Source organism: Megascapheus bottae, chromosome 11 (assembly GCF_031878675.1).
Source record: "Megascapheus bottae isolate mThoBot1 chromosome 11, mThoBot2.hap1, whole genome shotgun sequence".
Taxonomy (NCBI): Eukaryota; Metazoa; Chordata; class Mammalia; order Rodentia; family Geomyidae; genus Megascapheus; species Megascapheus bottae.
This window is the reverse complement of record NC_143519.1, coordinates 39,176,442-39,196,908: the sequence shown is the minus strand read 5'-3', so window position 1 is coordinate 39,196,908 and position 20,467 is coordinate 39,176,442. Positions and strand designations below refer to the sequence as shown.

The window sequence follows — 20,467 nt, the reverse complement described above, 5'->3', positions numbered from 1 at the left end:
AATAGTTTATTACATACTCATCAAAATGCAAATTTTTACATCCATATTAATATTCAAGATAATTAAAATATACCATATCATTTTATCACCTGAAATTAAGTCTTAGCCAATTTTAACCACTCTAACACACAACCACTTTCTGAAGTTATAAATTTAATCACCTATAGCTGGATTTCTCCAGAGCCTCATAAAAATTAGCTTAGACTGTTCTAAAGTCATAAAAATATTTAAGGCATGTAATTGCTTTAAGGTTTAAATCTATACTCTCCAACACATTTCATGTAATTATGCTTCTCATTTTGTTAGGTCATTTTTGCTTTTTGTTGGGTTTCTCTGTTGCAAAAGAAAAGAATATAATTCTTTATGGCAGAATCTTAGGCAACATAAGAATGTTTTCTAGGGATATGAATGAATGTGAGGCATTGACATTAAAGAATTGTAGCTCTACAGAACCTCAATTCCATGTCCTGTTGTTTTGAAGTTTTATAGGAAATGCAGAAAGAGGAAATGGTTTGGGTGCTATGATATAATTAGTGCTATTTTTATCCTCAAGTTCAGAGGTTTCAAGGACAAGGAAAATATATGCAAAATGGGAACATTCATCTTTCTTGATTTTTATTAGTCCATAAAATGCACTTTAAAACATCTTTTCTTTCAGTTTACTAGTAGAAATGTTCATGTACACAGGAAGAATAAGGAAATTGTATGTGAGTATGATTGTAATGTAATATAAATATGTGTATACTTACATGCATATGTTCAGTTCCATAATATAGTATGTCAGTATACTATAACAATAATAACTTTGGTAATTTAATATTATTAAAAATACTTTTTTTTGCCAGTCCTGGGCTTGAACTTGGGGTCTGAGCACTGTCCATGGACTTTCTCAAGGCGAGAGCTCTACCACTTGAGCTACAGTACCACTTCCGGCTTTTTTCTATGTATGTGGCACTGAGGATTTGAACCCGGGTCTTCATGCATACTAGGCAAGCACTGTACCACTAGGCCAAACTCCTGGCCTAAAAATACTTTTATGGAACTAAAAATTGTCTCTCAACAGAAACATTTCAAAATTGCTAATTTCAAATTATTGCTAATTCTGTTTTGAAGATGAACATATGACTTAAAATCAATTCATACTATTAGTTTATTCAAACTATGTGGACATTTTTCTGTTAGGTTTTATACTACTATTGGGAAAAATAAGACCAACTATATCTATGAAAAATTGCTGGTATTAAACAGCATTTTTTCCTCAGAAATGTTTTTTTTTAGTACAAAGTTATATCAGAAACAAAGAATGACTCTTAAATTGAGAGTATGCAGAGTTTAGGTGAGAGAACTAAGCTAGTTTCTATTTTTTGCCACTCAGAAGATGGAAGAAAACTATTACTGTTTTGTATTTGTGGTTGGCATTAATAGCAATAATATTGATCTGTTACAGATTGCAGTGTAACAACAAATAATTATTTTACTTTACTTCAGTAAATACAAGGATTCTCCAACTGCTAGATTGGAAAAGAAGAGCTCAGTGTTCTACTATGTGTCTTTCTCATCATCTGTTTTAGTAAATATTTACTCACTTGAATGAAGCAGTTACTGTAAACATTGTATATATTAATAATGTAAAAAGTACTTTGGAATGATGATCATATCAAATAGCACTTTTTTGTATTTAGCACAGGTTTGTGAATCAGGGTGTGTTGGTAGAAACTGAAGACTTCTCTCCATTGAAATAAATTCTGAACTCAAAAGTTTCATTTTTAAATATGCACTGTAATCCTTAGGCACTACTTCACGTAATGGCCCTCTATCTCATAAAATTAAAAAAAAAATTATCACTTGCTACCCTCAGTTTCTTAGGATTCTGAACCCTTTTGGACAGAGTCATGACATCCTTTATCTCCTTTCCCAGCCCAAGCAAAAGACTAAAACTTGGCTGGACAAGGATATCATCTGTTTTCAGTCTAGAGGGAGGATTTTTGAGGTTCACATCTGTCCAATTCTTTGCACAGACTTGCCACCTCCTCTGAAGTACAATAGGAGTATTTAAAAGGAACAAGGCCTATTCTTCCCTTAATTTTTCACTTTAGGTTGAGTTTTGTTTTGTTGGGCAGTCTACATATCTTTGTGCAACTCGTAGATCCTATTACAGTGTAAGAATAAAGAATGAAACAAAGATTTGCATCAACCCACTGTCTTATAAAGCAATGTCTGTGTAGGAGACATACCAGAATTATTAAATTGATGTTAATTTTTTAAAAGTAGAATTATCAAAAACTAAGAGAGGGAGAGGTCCCTTGTTTTCACCTCATAGAGTTTGTTTCAACATGTGTATTATTTTATGTAACTATAAAAAAGGGTGAAAAACTACAGCCGTGTAGTTCACTGGATACTGGTGAACGTGAACTGTACAACTTGTGGGTGAGATGGGAGGGAGGGACTGGGAAAGAGTGAGGGAACAGAAGACATGGTATGAAAGGAAATGTGCTGATCCCCTCCCTGACTCATGTAATTGTAATCCCTCTGTACATCACCTCTATAATAACAATAAAGTAAATTAATTTTAAAAATAGGTTTACCTACTCCATTAGAATCTTCAGGACAGTGGGACTTATGCTTACATATTTTTTGAAAAGTTCCACAGCTGTTTGATCTGTATCACTGATTTCAAACCAATATGCTATAGCAGGTGACATTGTGTGAGCTAACTATAATAAATGTTTTTCTAGAATTACTAGTATTGCGGGTTTTAACTTTGTTTGTCTTAGCATTAAATTCATAAAGATTTAAAACATCTTCATCTTTCTTTTTTAAAAGTTACCTTTTTTTCTACTTTTTAAATTCTCTGTCTCTTACCTTTAAGTGTTTGTAGAAAGGGGTTTCAACATGCCAATGGATACGTACCATGTGTCTTGATCAATGTCATCTTTTTTATCTTTCAGTTTTTATGGTTTAATCCAAGCCTATTCATGTTTTGAAGTCAGTATCATTGTGTAGTAAGAACATTTTAGTAAATAAGACTTACAGTTTTATTTGGTTTCAACACAGATTTATTGTCATTATAAAAATAATCAAATTTAAGGCCCCTAATGGTAGAGTACTTGCATAGTATGCAAGTATGCAAGTATGCAAGTATGGTTTCAAATCCTCAGTACCACATACATAGAAAAAGCTGGAAGTAGTGCTGTGGCTCAAGTGGCAGAGCTCTAGCCTGGAGAAAGCCCAAGGATAGTGCTCAGACCCTGAGTTAAAGCCCTATAGCTGGCAAAAGAAAAAAAAAAAAAGCTGGGGCCAGGAGTTTGGCCTAGTGGTTAAAGTGCTTGCCTAGTATGCATGAAGACCCGGGTTTGATTCCTCCGTACCACATATATAGAAAAGAAGCTGGAAGTGGTGCTGAGGCTCAAGTGGTAGAGCTCTAGCCTTGAGAAAGTCCAAGGACAGTGCTCAGGCCCTGAGCTTAAGCCCAGGACTGGCAAAAAAAAAAAAAAAAAAGCAAATTCTTTAGTTATATATCTGCTAAAAACCTGGAGTATTTATAACATATTTTATTTTTTTGTTTTTTATTAAAGAATTTATTAACATTGATTTTTACATCATATTTCAAATGACAACTTAAACAAGTGTTTAAGAAGGGAATCTCTATTTACAATCACTGGGACTTAGTATTTAGAACTTAAAATTAGGCTAAGGGTTTGTATGTCATAGAAAAATATTAATTTAAGAAATGAAACATTATGTCTATAGAGTCATAGGTTTTTATGTCTATATAGTTATGTTTATATTTCCATTACCATGTCCATAGCATTGGATATGCAAATATTGAGTCCTCGCTCTTGTTCTCTTTGGATTTAATAACCACATATTAAGGATACCATGCTCCTTTTGTTCCTTAGGTCTTGACTTGTCTCACTCAACATGATTCAAAATATTTTAATTGTTAAAAAATAAAAGCGACCATAAAAATTTAGCTTTTGTGGCACACAAAATATACCTGAAACTGATTACAGAAATATGTTATTACATTCCACATTAAGAACAAGAAAGAAAAAAATTGTTCAGAGTATATGACACCAACTTTTTCATAGCAGACCCATAACTATTAATAGTTTGCTTGAGTCTCTTACACTATTTTAGTGCTAGTACATTGTGTTTGTGCCTTCAAAAACTGCTTCTAAGTGCCATTCTATTGTTTTCCAATTCCTGTACCTCATCTGGTAGTCCTCCTCCATTTCCTCCATCATTAAACTGCTTTCACAATTCGCTGGATGGGTTCATGCATGGCTTTTCAGGAAAGCCCATCAACTGGAAGAAATTGCACAACCTTGACAAGTGCCTCTGAGTGTTGAGTTTGCATGGCATCTCATTTGAAAATGGAATTAATACACTGCTCCTTTCAAGGAATTGAGCTGATTGAGTTAAATTCCATTATAGTCAAGTGGAAATTACTGTCATTATCTAAATGGACAATTTAAAAAGAAGAAAAGGGTGTAGGATCCCTCATCCTTATACAGTATGTGAAATGTAATAGGAAAAAGGACCCTAAGTCTTTCCGAAAATCTTTTTTTTTCTCCTTGGTGGATTTGAGAGGATGATTTTCCAGTTATTATAGGAAATAGTAGGGAGTGAGAGGTGACTATCAAGGGAAATAAGCTCCCATCCCCATCTTAAAGACTAATTGCATGTTTTCTTTGCCTGGTGGTGGGGATTGGATTTAGGATATGACAGCACGGGATCTGCTGCAGCAGAGATACACGCTTCCCAATGGAGACACAGCCTGGCGGTCCTCGCCCCTTGTGAATGCTGCACTGGAAGGCAAGCTGGTCCTGCTGGATGGCATTCACCGAGTCAATGCTGGCACACTTGCTGTATTACAAAGGTTTGTTATGAGTTTCACATACACCCACAAACCTTAGAACACACACACACACACACCATGAACAATTGACATGGAACTCTGTTTCAAAACAGGATTATATAGAACCTAAAAATCCTATCTTCAAGTATAATGACAGATTATTTATTGCTATAACCACATTTCTGCAAATATTTGAATAATGACAGTTTAGGAAATACCTCTGCCATACCTCTCTTTGTAAAAACTGAAAAGAAAACTTTTCAGTAGCAGTAATTTTGACAAGTGTCACAGCTGCTTCACTGATTACAAATTCCTTACAGGTCTACATTATTGGTTGATCTTAGAATCTTTATTTGGAGAGTAAAAAATACTTAGTTTTAATATAAAATATGAAACGTGTATGTATGTGTATGTCTGTCTTTGTGTGTTTGTGTGCTTGTCCTGGGTGTAAGCTCAGAGCCTGGATGCTATCCCTAAGCTTCAAAAAAAATTTTTTTTCTCCAGGCTAGCAATCTACCACTTGAGCCACAGATCTACCTTCAGGTTTTGGTGGCTAGTTGGAGATAAGAGTCTTGTGAATTTTCCTGCCAGAGGTGGCTTCAAATCTCGTCATCAGATCTCAGCCTCCTGAGTAACTACAATTATAGGAATGAGCCATCAGTATCCAGCTAAATGTGCAGAATTTATTTGATTATATAATAGATGACTAGCAAAGCTTACTTTGAACTTGAACACTTTTAGAACCATTGTGTGTGTGTGTGTGTGTGTGTGTGTGTGTGTGTGTGTGTGTGTGTGTGTGTAGGTGAGATAAAGTATCCACACATTCCTGTAACTTTTTTTTTTTTTTTGGCCAGTCCTGGGCTTGAGCTCAGGGCCTGAGCACTGTCCTTGGACTTTCTCAAGGCTAGAGCTCTACCACTTGAGCCTCAGCACCACTTCTGGCCTTTTTCTATGTATATGGTACCGAGGAATCGAACCTGGGTCTTCGTGCATGCTAGGCAAGCACTCTACCCCTAGGCCAAACTCCCGGCCCCATTCCTGTAACTTTTGTTCAATATAATTTTAGATAATATATATTCCATGTAGAACTTTCGTGGAAAAGGTAGATACCTTGTTAATTTTAGGGCATTAATTACTGACACATTGTTTAATTTTGGTGCTATACATTGTTGACATTTGATTTATAACTATGACTTATTGGAAGGGATCAAATAAGTAGAATAAGCTATTTCCTCAACTAACTGTTCAGTTTTCATCTTTTTGTCTTGTCACGGAGCTTGAACTCTGGGCCTAGGTTCTGTCCTTGAGCTCTTCAGCTCAATGCTAGCACTCTATCCCTTTGAGCCACAATGCCATTTCCAGTTTGCTGGTGGTTAACTGGAGATAAGAGTCTCATGGACTTTTGTGCCCGAGCTGGCTTTGAACTGCAATCTTCAGATCTCAGCCTCCTGAGTAGCTAGGATTACAGATGTGAGCCACCTGTGCCCAGTTTGGTTTTCATCTTTTCAAAAATTGCTACAAAGCCATTTTCAATGTAATTTCCTATTAAAATATAAGTAATAGTATCTTCATACATTAATATTTTTCTTAGACAAGATCCAGATTCTGAGAATAATTAAAGATGCCAAACAAGGTCCTGAAGATAGGGATCATTTGCTATATCCAGACTTCTCCATTCCCACCTTATGGGATAGGAACTTATGAATACTGATGCCCAGGCTTCAATGCACAAATACTGACATAAGTGGTCCATATGAAGTGAACACTGGCATTTTTAAAGAAGATTTTAATGTACGTTCAATTGAGAACAGCCATAATATATGTCTGTGTTACATTAACTATTTCATTTTCACAGCAGTTTCTATGAGGTTGTTATTATTGACTTAATTTTATAAATGATAAAAGTTCAGAGTGATGGAGTAGCTCTCCCCTGCTCAGTCATTCAGTAAGTCAGATGCAGAGATAGAGTTGAACCCAGACCTGACTTATTTCACTGGGCATGCCCTTAACCTCAACATTACAATCTGTGTCCTTCCAGCAGGAGAGGGCTTATAAGGCATTTCTAACATAGGCACTGGCCTACTTAGTTGCTGATATGCTTCCGACATCACAGTACCTGAAAGACATTTTACGTGTGCAAGACTATATCACTATCAAAGTTGGAACATGCAATAGCAAAATATATACTTCATTTTCAAGACTTTTTTCATAACTTAAATACTGTATTTCTAAAAGTAAAAATAGTTTTGATAATATTTTCCCTTTGGAAGTTACATTACTTGATCATTGATGTATACCCCATAATTATCACTCATTTAGCTATTTCTTTGTCTTCCACTTTCTCTCTTTCTTCTTGTTCCTTCTCTTTCCTAACCTCATCTTGTATCCATGACTGCCACTCTCCCTATAGAAACTTAACAGTTCTGCCAATTATAATTTCAAGTACTTGCCATCTTAAAAACTTGAAAAGATCATCTAACAAAATTGTTAGGTGCCACTACTGTTAAGACAATAAAATGTTGACTAGATGACACTACCTTTAATACTATCCATGTTTAGAACTGGCTAATAGCTTGTTTCCTGACATTCTCTCCTCCCATTAGACTCATTCATGACCGGGAGCTCAGCCTCTATGACGGATCTAGGCTTCTGAGAGAAGACCGCTACATGCGTTTAAAAGAGGAGCTGCAAATGTCTGATGAGGAGCTACAGGAGAGGTAATTTTAAGTTCACTTATTGTACAGTTATTGTTAACTTGAAAATAGTACTGCTCATTATTTCTCTAAACCTAAGGTCAAACCGGAATTAATTTGGTAGACATGGTGATGGTCTGGCACTTTCTAGGACTTGAGGTCACTGCCCACATTTCACTCTGGTACTCTCAGCCTTGCTTCTGAATGAGTGTTTAAACTGTGGATTAAAGAAAGTAATCCTTTATGTGGGCTTTACCAGTACAGCTTTGGCCTCATGCCAGTTATCTCCTCAGCAAAACAAAAGCTGCTCTTAAATTAACTGGGCTAAATCTCCTCATTCTCATCATTATGACACTGGATGCTCTATTTCCAATGGAGCCTACTCAAATCTCCTTTGAGAGATGAAAACACAAATGCAGCAGCTGAGATTTCCAGGAGCAAGGACCAGAATGAAAATAGATATAAAAGATCATTGTAAAAGGCTAAATATGGGGCTGGGAGTTTGGCCTAGTGGTAGAGTGCTTGCCTAGCATGCATGAAGACCCGGGTTCGATTCCTTGGTACCACATACTTAGAAAAAGCTGGAAGTGGTGCTGAGTCTCAAGTGGTAGAGCTCTAGCCTTGAGAAAAATCCAAGGACAGTGCTGAGGCCCTGAGCTTAAGCCCAGGACTGGCAAAAAAAAAAAGGCTAAATATGAACTCTGTATCATACATGATATTGAATTAATATTTATTTTAGTAAGTACTATAATATCATTGCATTTATGAAGGACAACATTCCCGTTCTTAGGAATACTTACTAAGGTACATATAGAATAAAGAAAAAAGTTTTCAATTTCTCAACATTTAAGGGAAAAAGAAAAGGAACCACAAATGGACAAATCAGAGATCAAGTAAGAATGAGAACACAAGTGTTTTATTAAAAAGAAATCTTTCAAAACTGGAAAAATCTAGGTGAAGGAAATAAAAATATTTGCATTGTTTGACATTTTCAGAATAAAACCTGTCATTGAAAAAATTTTTTAGCTTCGTGTATTTAACCTTAGAGGAAATTTGGCCAATATCAGCTGTTTTCCATGAGTATTGCATTTCGGTGGTGTGTGTGTATGTATGTGAGTGTGTGCATGCATGTGAGTGTGTACATGCCTCTGTGAGTGTTTATGTGTGATACTGAAGTTTCACCTCAGTGCCTATCACTTGGGAGGCTGGCACTCCACAGCTAAGCCATGCTTTCAGTCCTTTTTGAGATAGGATCTCATATATGGATCCAACCATTGGCATAGTAGGTGCATACTACCATACCTAGATCCTTCATTGAGATGAAGAATCGTGATTTTCTGCCTTCAGTCTTCTCCATCTGTGTCTCCTCCATTACAAGAATGACAGGAGTATCTCATCATACCCACCTCCTGGTTGAGAGGAGGGTCTTTTGAACTTACCAAGGCTTGTCTTGAATCAAGATCCTTGCAATTTCAGCATCCTACAGAGGTAGGATTACAGACATCATTCATCAGCCCCTGACTTCTATGAACATTTTAACAATATTAGAGATTGGCGTATTGGATAACTTATAGTAACTTCATGTGATTTTATTTAATTGAAGCTTCTCCTTTCCCTAAAAGGCCTGCTGACATATTGACATATTGACAGGCTGTGTCAGCAGTAGGGGTAGGGATAGCAGGCAGGAGAGGTGAGGATGAGTATAACCCAACTACTTGATTTGTATATGTGGAAATGAAACAACAAAACCCATTGAAATTGTTTTGGAAGGGAAATGTTAAATTTCTTCTGTGTAATAATTATTAAGAATTTTATTCTTCTGAAGAGTACATTATCAAATTCATCTCTATAATATAATTTGAATATTCAGGTAGGCAAGTTGTAGATATTTCATCCCTTCAGTTCAGAACACTCATCTTTTGTACATTTTTTGCATGTGACTCACTGCTCTGGGGAAAGTTTGTATCTTTCAGACAGATGAATCAATGCAATTGGGGCAGAAGCTCACAGCAAGCTTGCCTAGAAATTGTCCTTGGGACACTAGCAGCGTTGTACTTAATATGAAATCTCCCAGACATGACAACCCTTTTTCAATGAAAAGGACCCAACTTTTTCCTAATGGTCACAAACAGTTTTGCAAATGAAAACACTTTTAGGAACAGAGTGACCCTAGGAGACAGGCTCAGGTTTGGCTTATGTTGGTCAGTAATACTTCTCTCTAAAGTTTCTCATTTGCTGTTTCTCCCATACTTCCAAACTCAGCCCTATCCCCTATATATGCAAACCTAGTTTGCCTCCACCTCTAGAGGTCATTCTGAGAAAATGGAGAGAACATAGCAATGCTTGCTTTCCTTCAGACTTTTGTTTATTTGCTAATGTTAAATACACACGAAAACTTAAGCCAAATGACTTTTCAAACCATTCATGCAAAAAAAAAATCAGGCCCTTTTTATCAGTTGATTATAACTATCTATCATTTCCTACTTCTCCAGAAACTTTCTTGACTTATAGCCAATTCTGCTAGTTAACCTCTGTATTACTAAACAATATGTTTTCATTGATATTACTTGAATAATGTTTTAGTAATGGAAATTATGGCTATGCACCAGTGGGTCTTGCCTGTAATCCTAGCTATTCAGGAAGCTGAGATTTGAAAAGCTTATTTTTGGAGCCAGCTGAAACAAATACCTGAGAGTTTTATCTCCAGTTATCCAGAAAAAAGTCAGACGTAGAGGCTTGTTTCAAGCAGTAGAGCACCAGCAAATAAGCTGATCAAAAGCCTGAAGCCTTTGAGTTGAAATTCTAAGTACTGGCACAGGGGGAAAATTGTATATTGATTTTCTACATAAAAAATTAAGGACAAGGCCTTATACCTCCTTTCTTCCTACTATGCACATATACTTTTCTCAATTCTTCCTTAAGAGTTAATTTATTTTCTTTAGAACTTTACTCAGTTTTTATTGAGCAAAAGCATAATGCATTGTGACATAGACTATATCCTGCTTAGCCACTTAGTATACGGTAATCATTTTCCCTTTAGTCATGCATCCTATTTTATTCTAAAGTTAGTAATTAACTACATATGAAAATCATAAATAAGTTAATAATTACAATACAGATGTGAATGTTAGAATTAAGTCTAGCAATACAGAAGAGGACCTGACTCTCTTTTCTGTGTATGTATCATTTTTTTACCCCAAGTGTTTTCTCTTATGGAACTCTCAGCATATTCAAGCACATCTCATATTTATCAGTCACATGTTCTATTAATTTCTTCATTTTACTATACTGTATTCTTATATATTCTGACCTAATCTGGACTTTATTTTTTATATGAAGGTATGTCGTAGCATCTTATACTTATCTGTTTCAATTTCCCTGGTTTTCTATGGTTTCTCTTTATAAATCTTGCATTATTTAGATGTGTTGTACCTCCCTGGCTAAATTTCTTCTCCCACGTGTGTGCTCTCTTTCTGTCTTGTCTGTCTGTCTGTCTGTCTCTGTGTGTGTGTGTGTGTGTGTGTGTGTGTGTGTGTGTGTCTGTCTGTCTGTCTCTTTCTTTCTCTCTTTTTATTTTTGCCAGTCCTGGGGCTTGAACTCAGGGCCTGAACACTGAACACTGTCCTTGGGCTTTCCTCAAGGCTAGCACTCTATCATTTGAGCCACAGCCACTTCCAGCTTTTTCTGTGGATGTGTTATGGAAGAATCCAACACAGAGGTCTGTCGGGGTCCTTTGTCCCCAGTCCCTCTTGAGGAGGGATGGGGAAAAGCACACCCCAACCAGTCCAAGCCGCGAGAGGAGAGGGCCCACTGTCCTCCCGCACTCAGCCTTGCTTCTCCGGAGCATGAACGGAAACGCCACACAGCTTCATCAAGGCAGGAATCTCTCTCTCTCTAAAATTCCCCTCCTTATATTGGGTGCGGGAGCCTATCAGCACAATAGGTGGGCAGGATATAGGTCCACTTGTTTACCCCTACTACAGGCCTCAGCAGAAATTCATCAGACAGGGCATTACTCGGCCCCCAACAGAGCTTTGTGCATGCTAGGCAAGCACTCTACCACTAAACTCTGATTCCTTTTTTTTTTTTTAATAAGAAAAGATCTCATTTTCTTGCACTCTACCACTTGAGCCACATTTACACTTCCAGTATTCTGCTGGTTAATTGGAAAGAAGAGCTTTATAGACTTTTCTGCCCAAACTGGCAAAGAACCATAATCCTCAAATCTCAGCCTCCTAAGCAGCTAGGATTATAGGCATATGCAACCCATCACCCAACTAATTTTTATTTCTTTTATTTTTTTATTTTTTATTTTAATTTTTTTTATTTTTGCCAATCCTAGAGCCTGAACTCAGGGCCTGAGCACTGTCCTTGAACTTTCTCAAGGCTAGAGCTCTACCACTTGAGCCACAGTACCACTTATGGCTTTTGTTTTTTCTATATATGTGATACCAATTAATGAAACCATGGTCTTTATGCATGCTAGGCAAGCACTCTTACTGCAAGGCCAAACTCCTGGCCCCCTAATTTTCATTTCTTAATATCTACACCCCCTCTCTCCCCGCCCCTCTCCCCTACTGCCTCCTTCCTTTTCCTCTTTGTCTTCAAAACATTCACCCTTAAGGTGTTACGGATCAAACTTAGAGCCTGATACAAGCCAGGCAATGCTCTACTAAACTATATTTCTTTTTTTTTTTTTTTGCCAGTCCTGGGCTTAAGCTCAGGGCCTGAGCATTGTCCTTGGATTTCTCAAGGCTAGAGCTCTACCACTTGAGCCTCAGCACCATTTCCAGCTTTTTTTTCTATGTATGTGGTACCAAGGAATCGAATCCTGGTCTTCGTGCATGTTAGGCAAGCACGCTACCACTAGGCCCAACTCCTGGCCCTAAACTATATTTCTATATCCTCAGCTTCCCTAACATTCTGCCAGTTTGTTGGACCTTTATTAACTTTTCTGAGACAGCTATTCTAACAATTATTCTCCTATCTTGTCTAATGTGTTTCTACTACTTGAAAACCTGATTCTATTCCTTATAAGTTCCTCATTTGTAACTGAGAAGTTTTTAAATGATTGTAAACAGGTTTTACTTTGTTGTTGAGTATAGCCCTTTCATAGAATCTGCTTCACTATTTGGTATATGTTACTTATGTATTTCTTTACCTCTTTTTGGTTAACTTTGGTTTACTTTGGAAACTCATTTTTATCTTCCTGAAAATGAATAGTTTCTTTTATGATCATAATGAATTGGATTCTCCTAAGTCAGTTGGCATTACATCTTTCAAGGTTGTGTTTATTGGATAATAGCTTGTTACTGCATTTATTGCTTAACAGTTGGACAAAAAGGATAGAACACTATAAAAAGCAGAAATTTGTATTGAGCAAGAAAATTAATTCAGTTGTTCTTGTGAATATGGCCTATAATCTAGCTTGGCTTTCATTTTAATTTTATTAATGGTTTGTTTGTGGTTGGTTTTAAGGTAGGAAAAAAGGTGAAAGGCAGGATGACAAAGAAAAAAAATTGCTTTCTCTTCTTGCCCCCCAGTCCTGGGGCTTGAACTCAGGGTCTGGGCACTGTCCTTGAGTATTCTCAAGGCTAGTGCTCTACCATTTGAGCCACAGTATCACTTCTAGCTTTTTCTGTGTATGTGGCATAGAGGAATTGAACTCAGGGCTTCATGCATGCGAAGCAAGCACTCTATCAATAGGCCACATTCCCAGCCCTGGCTGGCTAGCTGGTTCTCGTTCTCTCTCTCTCTCTCTCTCTCTCTCTCTCTCTCTCTCTCTCTCTCTCTCTCTCTCTCTCTCTCTCTCTCTCTCTCTCTCTCTCTCTTTCTCTCTCTTTCTCTCTCTTTCTCTCCCTCCCTCCCTCCCTTTCTTCCTTTCTTTCTTTCTTTTTGTGGGTCATTAGACTTGAACTCTGGGTCTGGGCATTGTTCCTGAGCTCCTTAGCTCAAAGCTACCACTTCACTCCTTGAGCCACAGCGCCACTTCCGGTTTTCTGCTGGTTAATTGTAGATGAGTCTCACGGACTTTTTAATGCTCTGGCTGGCTTTGAACCTTGATCATCAGATTTCAGCCTCCTGAGTAGCTAGGATTATAGGCATGAGCTACTGCACCTGGCGCTTTATTTCTTAAGAGGAAGGGTGTTAGAGGAATGAGGTCAGTGGTCAGGTGAAGCTGCCTGACTACTTACTTTCATAGTCTTGCACAAATAAATCTAATTCCAAGAGATTAGAATTCTAGGAACAACTCCTACTCATTTTTAGGCTAAAGTTTCTTGAGCATTGACTTTACAGCAATTGGGTGATTTTTGTCAAATCTGAACACCATGCTGATAATGCAGATTTAATAATGTCTTTGCTTCCAGACCAAATTTTGTGAATTTAAATACCTGCTTCTGCTTCCAGATCAGGACAACTTTCATAAATGTGTTTGGCAAGATTTCTGTTGTTATAAGTAGCAAAAATTTCAAGGTATTTCAGAAGGAAATTTATTGATATCTCACATGGTAAAACGAATGGCATGGATAAACTTAGACCTGTGGAAGATCAGAATCTGGGACTTGGATGTCATCAGGACTTTGACTTGTTTCTGTGCTTCATCTCTTTGTTTCTAAGGTCATAGTACATAGCATATAGGAGATAATATGGTAAATGTTTTTGAATGAGTGAATCTTTTTTTTTTATTGTAATTAGTAAAAGGGTTACATGACATTTGCCAGATAGAAGGTGCATTAATTCACATACATTGATACCCTTTCACATGTCTTGGTACCCGTTTCCCCCCCCCCCACACACACCCCCCACCCGTCTTGGTTTTCCCCCCTTCCCTATCAAACTTCAAATATCCAAATACAAATAAATTCAATATATCAGATAACAAAGTGAGATACTATACCAATATGAAATAACCAAGGGACAGCAAAGGAGATGAGAGACAACATAGTACATTAAGGACAATCTTAATCAGGGAGAAAGTTTAGAAAATTCAGGTACATGTAATTCTGTTAATACAGTTATAGATAGAATTGTGGGCTAGCAATATTACCTTGTATAAAACTACTAATTAGGGATAGTTCAATGCCTTTAAATAACAAGTCTGATGGCATAGGATCCCATCATTAACATCTGTTGGCTGTGTGCTATTAATGCTTTCAACTTCATGGGGTGAAACCCACTTTCAAAGCAATTATAGTTGACTCTTGCCAACCTTCATTATTAAATAATTCTTCCTCTAAGCTATGCAGGTAGTCAAATGGTTAGAATACATTTAGAAAAGTAAGAAACTTATGTTGTTGTGAGATACCAGGAATGCATTGATGTGAAGATTTAAAATAGTGCGATAGCCACACATACTTACAGTGCCTGAATTTCTCACAGGAAATAAAGATCAAAATAGAACTGCTTCTTTTCATAAGAAAAAAACTTACTTGGGGAAAAAGCAATGGCCTATAATTGTACATTGGAAGACAGTTCTTAATAGATTAGAATCTGGAGAGAATGTTTTGCTTTTGCTCTGAGCCATGTTTGAAGCATTCTCTTCCTATCTTCCCAGAAACCTCAGCATTTCTTTTCTTAATAAATTAGACCATCATTTTTAGCAGAATTCAAGATTGATCCTGGAGTTCATTCTCAAATCTTTATATTTGATTTTCAGAACAAAATGTTTTAAGAAAATTCCAATTTTTGAAAATAATTTAGAATTTTTAAAAATCATTACTAAACAGTTCTTAAGCTCTGTGTCTATGTAGGGTATAATTACTATTTTATCGTATGATCTGAATTTTCTGTTCTTTTCTTTTTTTGTCGGTTATGGGGTTTGAACTCTGGGTCTGAGCTCTGTCCCTAAGCTTTTCAGCTCAACGTTACTGCTCTACCTCATTCAGTCACAGCATACCACTTCCGGTTTTCTGGTGGTTAATTGGAGATAACTCTCATGGACTTTCAAGCCTGGGCAAGCTTTGAACCGTGATCCTCAGATCTCAGCCTCCTGAGTAACTAGGATTACAGGTGTGAACCATGGGGACCCAGCTGAATTCTTTATATATTCTGAATACCAATCTTTTTCTTGCACATGACATTTTCTTTTTCTCCTAGTTTTGGGCTTAGGCTCAAGGCTACTGCCCTACCTCTAGAACCACAGCACCACTTCTGATTTCCTGGTGGTTAATTGGAGATAAGAATCTCATGGACTTTAGTGCCCAGGCTGGCTTTGCACCATGATCCTAAGATCTCAGCTTCCTAAGTAGCTAGGATTACAGGTGGAAGCCACTGTACCTGGCCACAGATACCTTCTATATTATTATTTCAAGTTTTTAATGTATATTCAACAAAAATGTATCATATCATTCTTTTCAAAAGGCCAGTCTATTAAAGTTCTTTTTTTAAAAAAAAATCAAAAGCTTCATTGATGTATAATTCATGTGTAGTTAACATATTTCACAATTCTTGGTATTTCTACATGACCATCATATATCATCTAATATAGCTATATAATCATATATCTATATCATTATAATAAAAAATAGATCCGGGAACATAGCCTAGTGGTAGAGTGCTCACCTAGCATGCATGAAGCCCCTGGATTCAATTCCTCAGTACCACATACTCAGAAAAGGCCGGAAGTGGTGCTGTGACTCAAGTGGCAGAGTGCTAGCCTTGAGCAAAAAATGTCCAAGAACAGTGCCCAGGTCCTAAGTTCAACCCCCGGTGCTGACGAAAAAGAGTATATCTGTAATCACAAAGAATCAGACACTAACAGAATCAGAGAGACCTCTCCTGCCCCTTCTCTCTCAAGTGGTAGAGCGCTGTCCTTGAGCTTCTTCAGCTTCTTCAGCTTAAGGACAGTGCGCAGGCTCTGAGTTTAAGCCCCAGGACATGCCCCAAACAAACAAACAAAACCCTAGCAAACAGGGAACTGGAAAGTAAACTATTGTTTTGATCCACTGAATGACACTGATGTTTGAGGCCAGCTTCCACTCCTGGTCTCCATCTCAGCACCTTCTCTGGATCATCACATCAGCCAAGTGAGCATCAGGTTCTATTCTGGGAAAAGGTGAAGCCAGAACTAGGATCTTCTTGCTTCCAGGAGCAAAAGAGGCAGCAACACAGGGAGGAATGTAAGCTCTCAAGGACATTAAGACAGCCATAGAAATATATTGTTATAGAAGGTGCAAATGCAGCCAAAAAGACACTTGTCATGACAAGAGGGAAAATCTCTGCAAATTGTGTGTGTATATGTGTGTGTGTGTGTGTATGTATGGGTCAAGGGATTTGAACTCGGCCTAGGCGCTCTCCCTTAGCTCTTCAGCTCAATGCTACCACCCTACCCCCTTGAGCCAAGCTCCACTTCCCATTTTCTTTTTTTTTTTTTTTTGCCAGTCTTGGGCTTGAGAGCTCAGGGCCTGAGGCACTGTCCTTGACTTTCTCAAGGAGGCTAGCAGCTCTACCACTTGAGCCTCAGCACCACTTCGGCTTCTTTTTCTATGTATGTGGTACCATGGAATCGAAACCCACAGCTTCATACATGCTAGGCAAGCACTCTACCACTCTACCATGCCTCCAGTCCCTCCAGAACTTTTTTGATTAGGTTAGGCTTAACATGTCCTCTTCCTGAAGAGCTAGGAATACAGGCCTAAGCAATGAACTCATTTCTATTTAAGAAATTAGTTTAAAATACTTGTTTGTTTTGCCTTTGAAATCTTTAATGTTTAGGAAATATTGTCAATTTATTTGAAGGTAAGCCATATCTTTTATTTTATTTGTTGTTTTGTTATTGGCATTGTTATATTTCAACAAAGTTAAACCTTCAATTTAAACTTCACAATGTTTATTTCCTGTTTTTGTTGTTGTTTTGTTTTGAAGATAAGGTCTTTCTGTGTAGCTCAGGCTAGTCTAAAACTCATGATTCCCCGTTTCCACATCTTAAGTGCCTAAGTACTCTTCTTTGTTTCCCAGTTTTTAGTTAAGTATTACTTCCACAGCTTGGAATTATCTATCAGTTTGTCAAATCATCCTAAGTATAAGGCCCATCCTATGCCGTCTAACTCTGAGATTTAGGGAACTTGGCATCACAAAATGACTTTCCCTATAACCTATTTGTTTGTAAGGAAGCCTTTGGGGAGAACCTGAAGGGATGGAGAAGGGTGGGGAAGGCCTTTTTAGCCTGTTATTCAGTGGTTTGATGGCTGCTTTTATTGTCAGCCCACTGGTTTCTCTATCCATCAAATCAATTGTCTCAGAAACTCCTCCCATCAGATTTGTAAGAGCCCAAGCTAAAAAGCCCTTGACAATGTATGTCCCAGGCAATGGCCTTTAGTTTATTTAAATTCAAACCACTAGCTTGCTCCCACTTTAGGTATTCTTCTAGTTCTCACTTTATAGTACAGCTTTGGCACCTTCTTTCTTCTCTTTTGGTTTAACCATATAAGTTGGACTCCTTTTGTCTAGCCTATTAGATTTTGACTATGTTTATTCTCATTAAACTATCTTCAGTGAAAAACTCATTTGCAGCTTTACTTTTGTACAGCCAAACCAGACTCTGTCTCCCACCTTATTATTTTTTTTTCCCCAACTAGGTGTCAGAAGGATCAAGGATGAACAACATTTGTGGCTAGGCCCAAGGCAGAGTTAGAGTCATCTGGATAGAGCAAACCACTTTTGTTGAAGTGGAAAATGGAATAACCTGCCTCTGTAATGTTCTGATTTTAGAATTTCCCATGTCCAGTTTCTGGTCTATGACTCTTCAATCACTAGCAGTCCTGAGGAACCACATTATCCTAGGTTTTTAAGAACTACCCAAGTTATTGTCCTTTCCTGTTTTCTCAGAACAACGTTTTGGGACAGGTCATTCCCAGGCCTTATTGAAATATAAGTACATCGTACATCTTTCTGTTTACTTTTTTTGTGTGTATGCCAATCTTGGAGCTTGAACTCAGGGCCTGGGTACTGTACCTGAGCTTTTGTCCTCAGAGCTAGTGCTCTACTACTTGAGTACAGCTGCACTTTGAGCTTTTTAAGAGTTTTGTGGACTTTGCTTCCCAGGCCGGCTTTGAACCATGATCCTCTAATCCTAGACTCCTAGGATTACAGGGATGAGTCGCCAGTGCCTGGCTACATCTTCTTTTTTGTTTTTTTACATCTTCTTTTTAAACCTGAGATAATCCTGCAGATGGTGATTTCTAAAATTGCTTTCCCTGGCTTACAAATTAACATGTGGCCTTTGAAATTACAGATTATAAAGCCAGGAATTTAGTGGACTTGCCTTTCTTTTTCTTTTCATCTTTTTTTTTTTTAAATCTGAACTCATCTGATTTTTCCACACATGTTCTACCCCCTGGTATTCTAGCTACCTAATCATTTTACTGGAGTTCTAGTGTAATGTTCAAAGATGAGATGCCAATTATATAGTTGCATTTTTGCTTTCTGAAAATCTAGGCAAGTGTTTGAGTTTTATCTCTTTCTTCTCAACAAGAACTGTCTTACCATGCAAAAATGTATTTCTGTTTGGTTTTAAAATTGATAAAAACTGGCAACATCAATCCTACGATTAGATCACAAGGAATTTGTAGTCAACAATGACTCAGGTTACTTCACTAACAAAGTCATCTTTTTCTCTTGTGTGTTGTAGAGTAACTACATGCTTCCTCAGATTTCCTAACAGAGGCTTTTAAATAGATCATTTTAAAAGTCATAACTTTCTGCTGGGTGTGGTGACTTATACCTATAATTACAGCTACTTAGGAGGTCTTTCTGTGGCTGATAAAGACTGGGCTCCTTGCAAGACAGGATATTTAAAGTAAATAAATAGGATGAGACTAAATGAAAGGAACTCTAGAATATGGAAACAAGAGCTTTATCTTGTGTGATTGTTGTTCTTAATGTACTATGTTATTTCTTTTCTCTTTTTTTGTCCTCATGGTTGATCTCATATTGTTACTGTATCTGACCTTGTTACCTGGTATATTGCATATATGTTTATTTGTTTATTTGAAATAGGAAAGGGAAGGGGAAAAACACGATGTTTGGGAGGAGGTGAGGGGAGGGAATTGGGGACAAAAACATGAGAAGGGGTATCAACGTGTGAGAAGTAATGCACCGACTACCTGACGAATGTATGTGTAACCTCTCTATACATTATCCTAACAATTAAAAAAATAGAAAAGATCCATGTAACAAATATGAACTAGATGGAGTTTCATCCAGTTTAAAGAACTCTGGAGAGAATTTATTACAGATACAACAACACATCAAAAGCAGTGACTTAGATAAGAGCTAGAGTTTCATGAATAGATGGTATACAATAATTGTTACTAACAAGTAGTTATTTCATTTCTCTAAATCTTAGGATCTTGGGATACTTGGCTTTTTCTTGAAACCCCAATTTTGGATAATCATTTTTTGCATTATTTATGGAATGATAAGTTTATCATTGCCTAGGTTTCAGCTACCATGACCTGATTTCTAATGTGAAGTTTCTTTAATGTGTGTTTTCTTTTTTCTCCTTTTAGATCCATTTTTCCTATCCACCCCTCCTTCAGAATCATAGCTTTGGCAGAACCCCCTGTTATTGGAAGCACAACACAGCTGTGGCTGGGACCAGAATTCTTAACCATGTTCTTTTTCCATTATATGAAGCCACTTGTTAAAAGTGAAGAAATCCAAGTGATTAAGGCAATGGTAAGAAATGAGGCCCACTCTAGTCTAATGTCTATAGCTGTTCTTTTACTAAGGCACCCTAATAGATGCAGGAGCATAGTTAAATATTTTTGGTATTTTTCTTCATATGGGATATAGGTCAATAGTTTTAAAGCTTCAATATTTTTCAAAATCTGAAAGAGATTGGTAAAAAAAAAAAAAGATCTCAGCTCTATTTCCATAGATGTTGGGTCGGTTTGTGGTATATAACATTTGC

At 37.2% G+C, this 20,467-nt stretch overlaps 1 protein-coding gene across 1 annotated transcript in view; it reads left to right on the top strand.

Annotated features, from left to right (window-relative positions):
- Vwa8 (von Willebrand factor A domain containing 8) overlaps positions 1–20,467 on the top strand; it is a 281,874-nt gene that overhangs the window by 64,621 nt on the left and 196,786 nt on the right. The window contains 3 exon segments of the mRNA XM_090342080.1: positions 4,722–4,882; positions 7,465–7,578; positions 20,064–20,232. Of these exon segments, the coding sequence (XP_090198206.1) occupies positions 4,722–4,882; positions 7,465–7,578; positions 20,064–20,232 (444 nt within the window).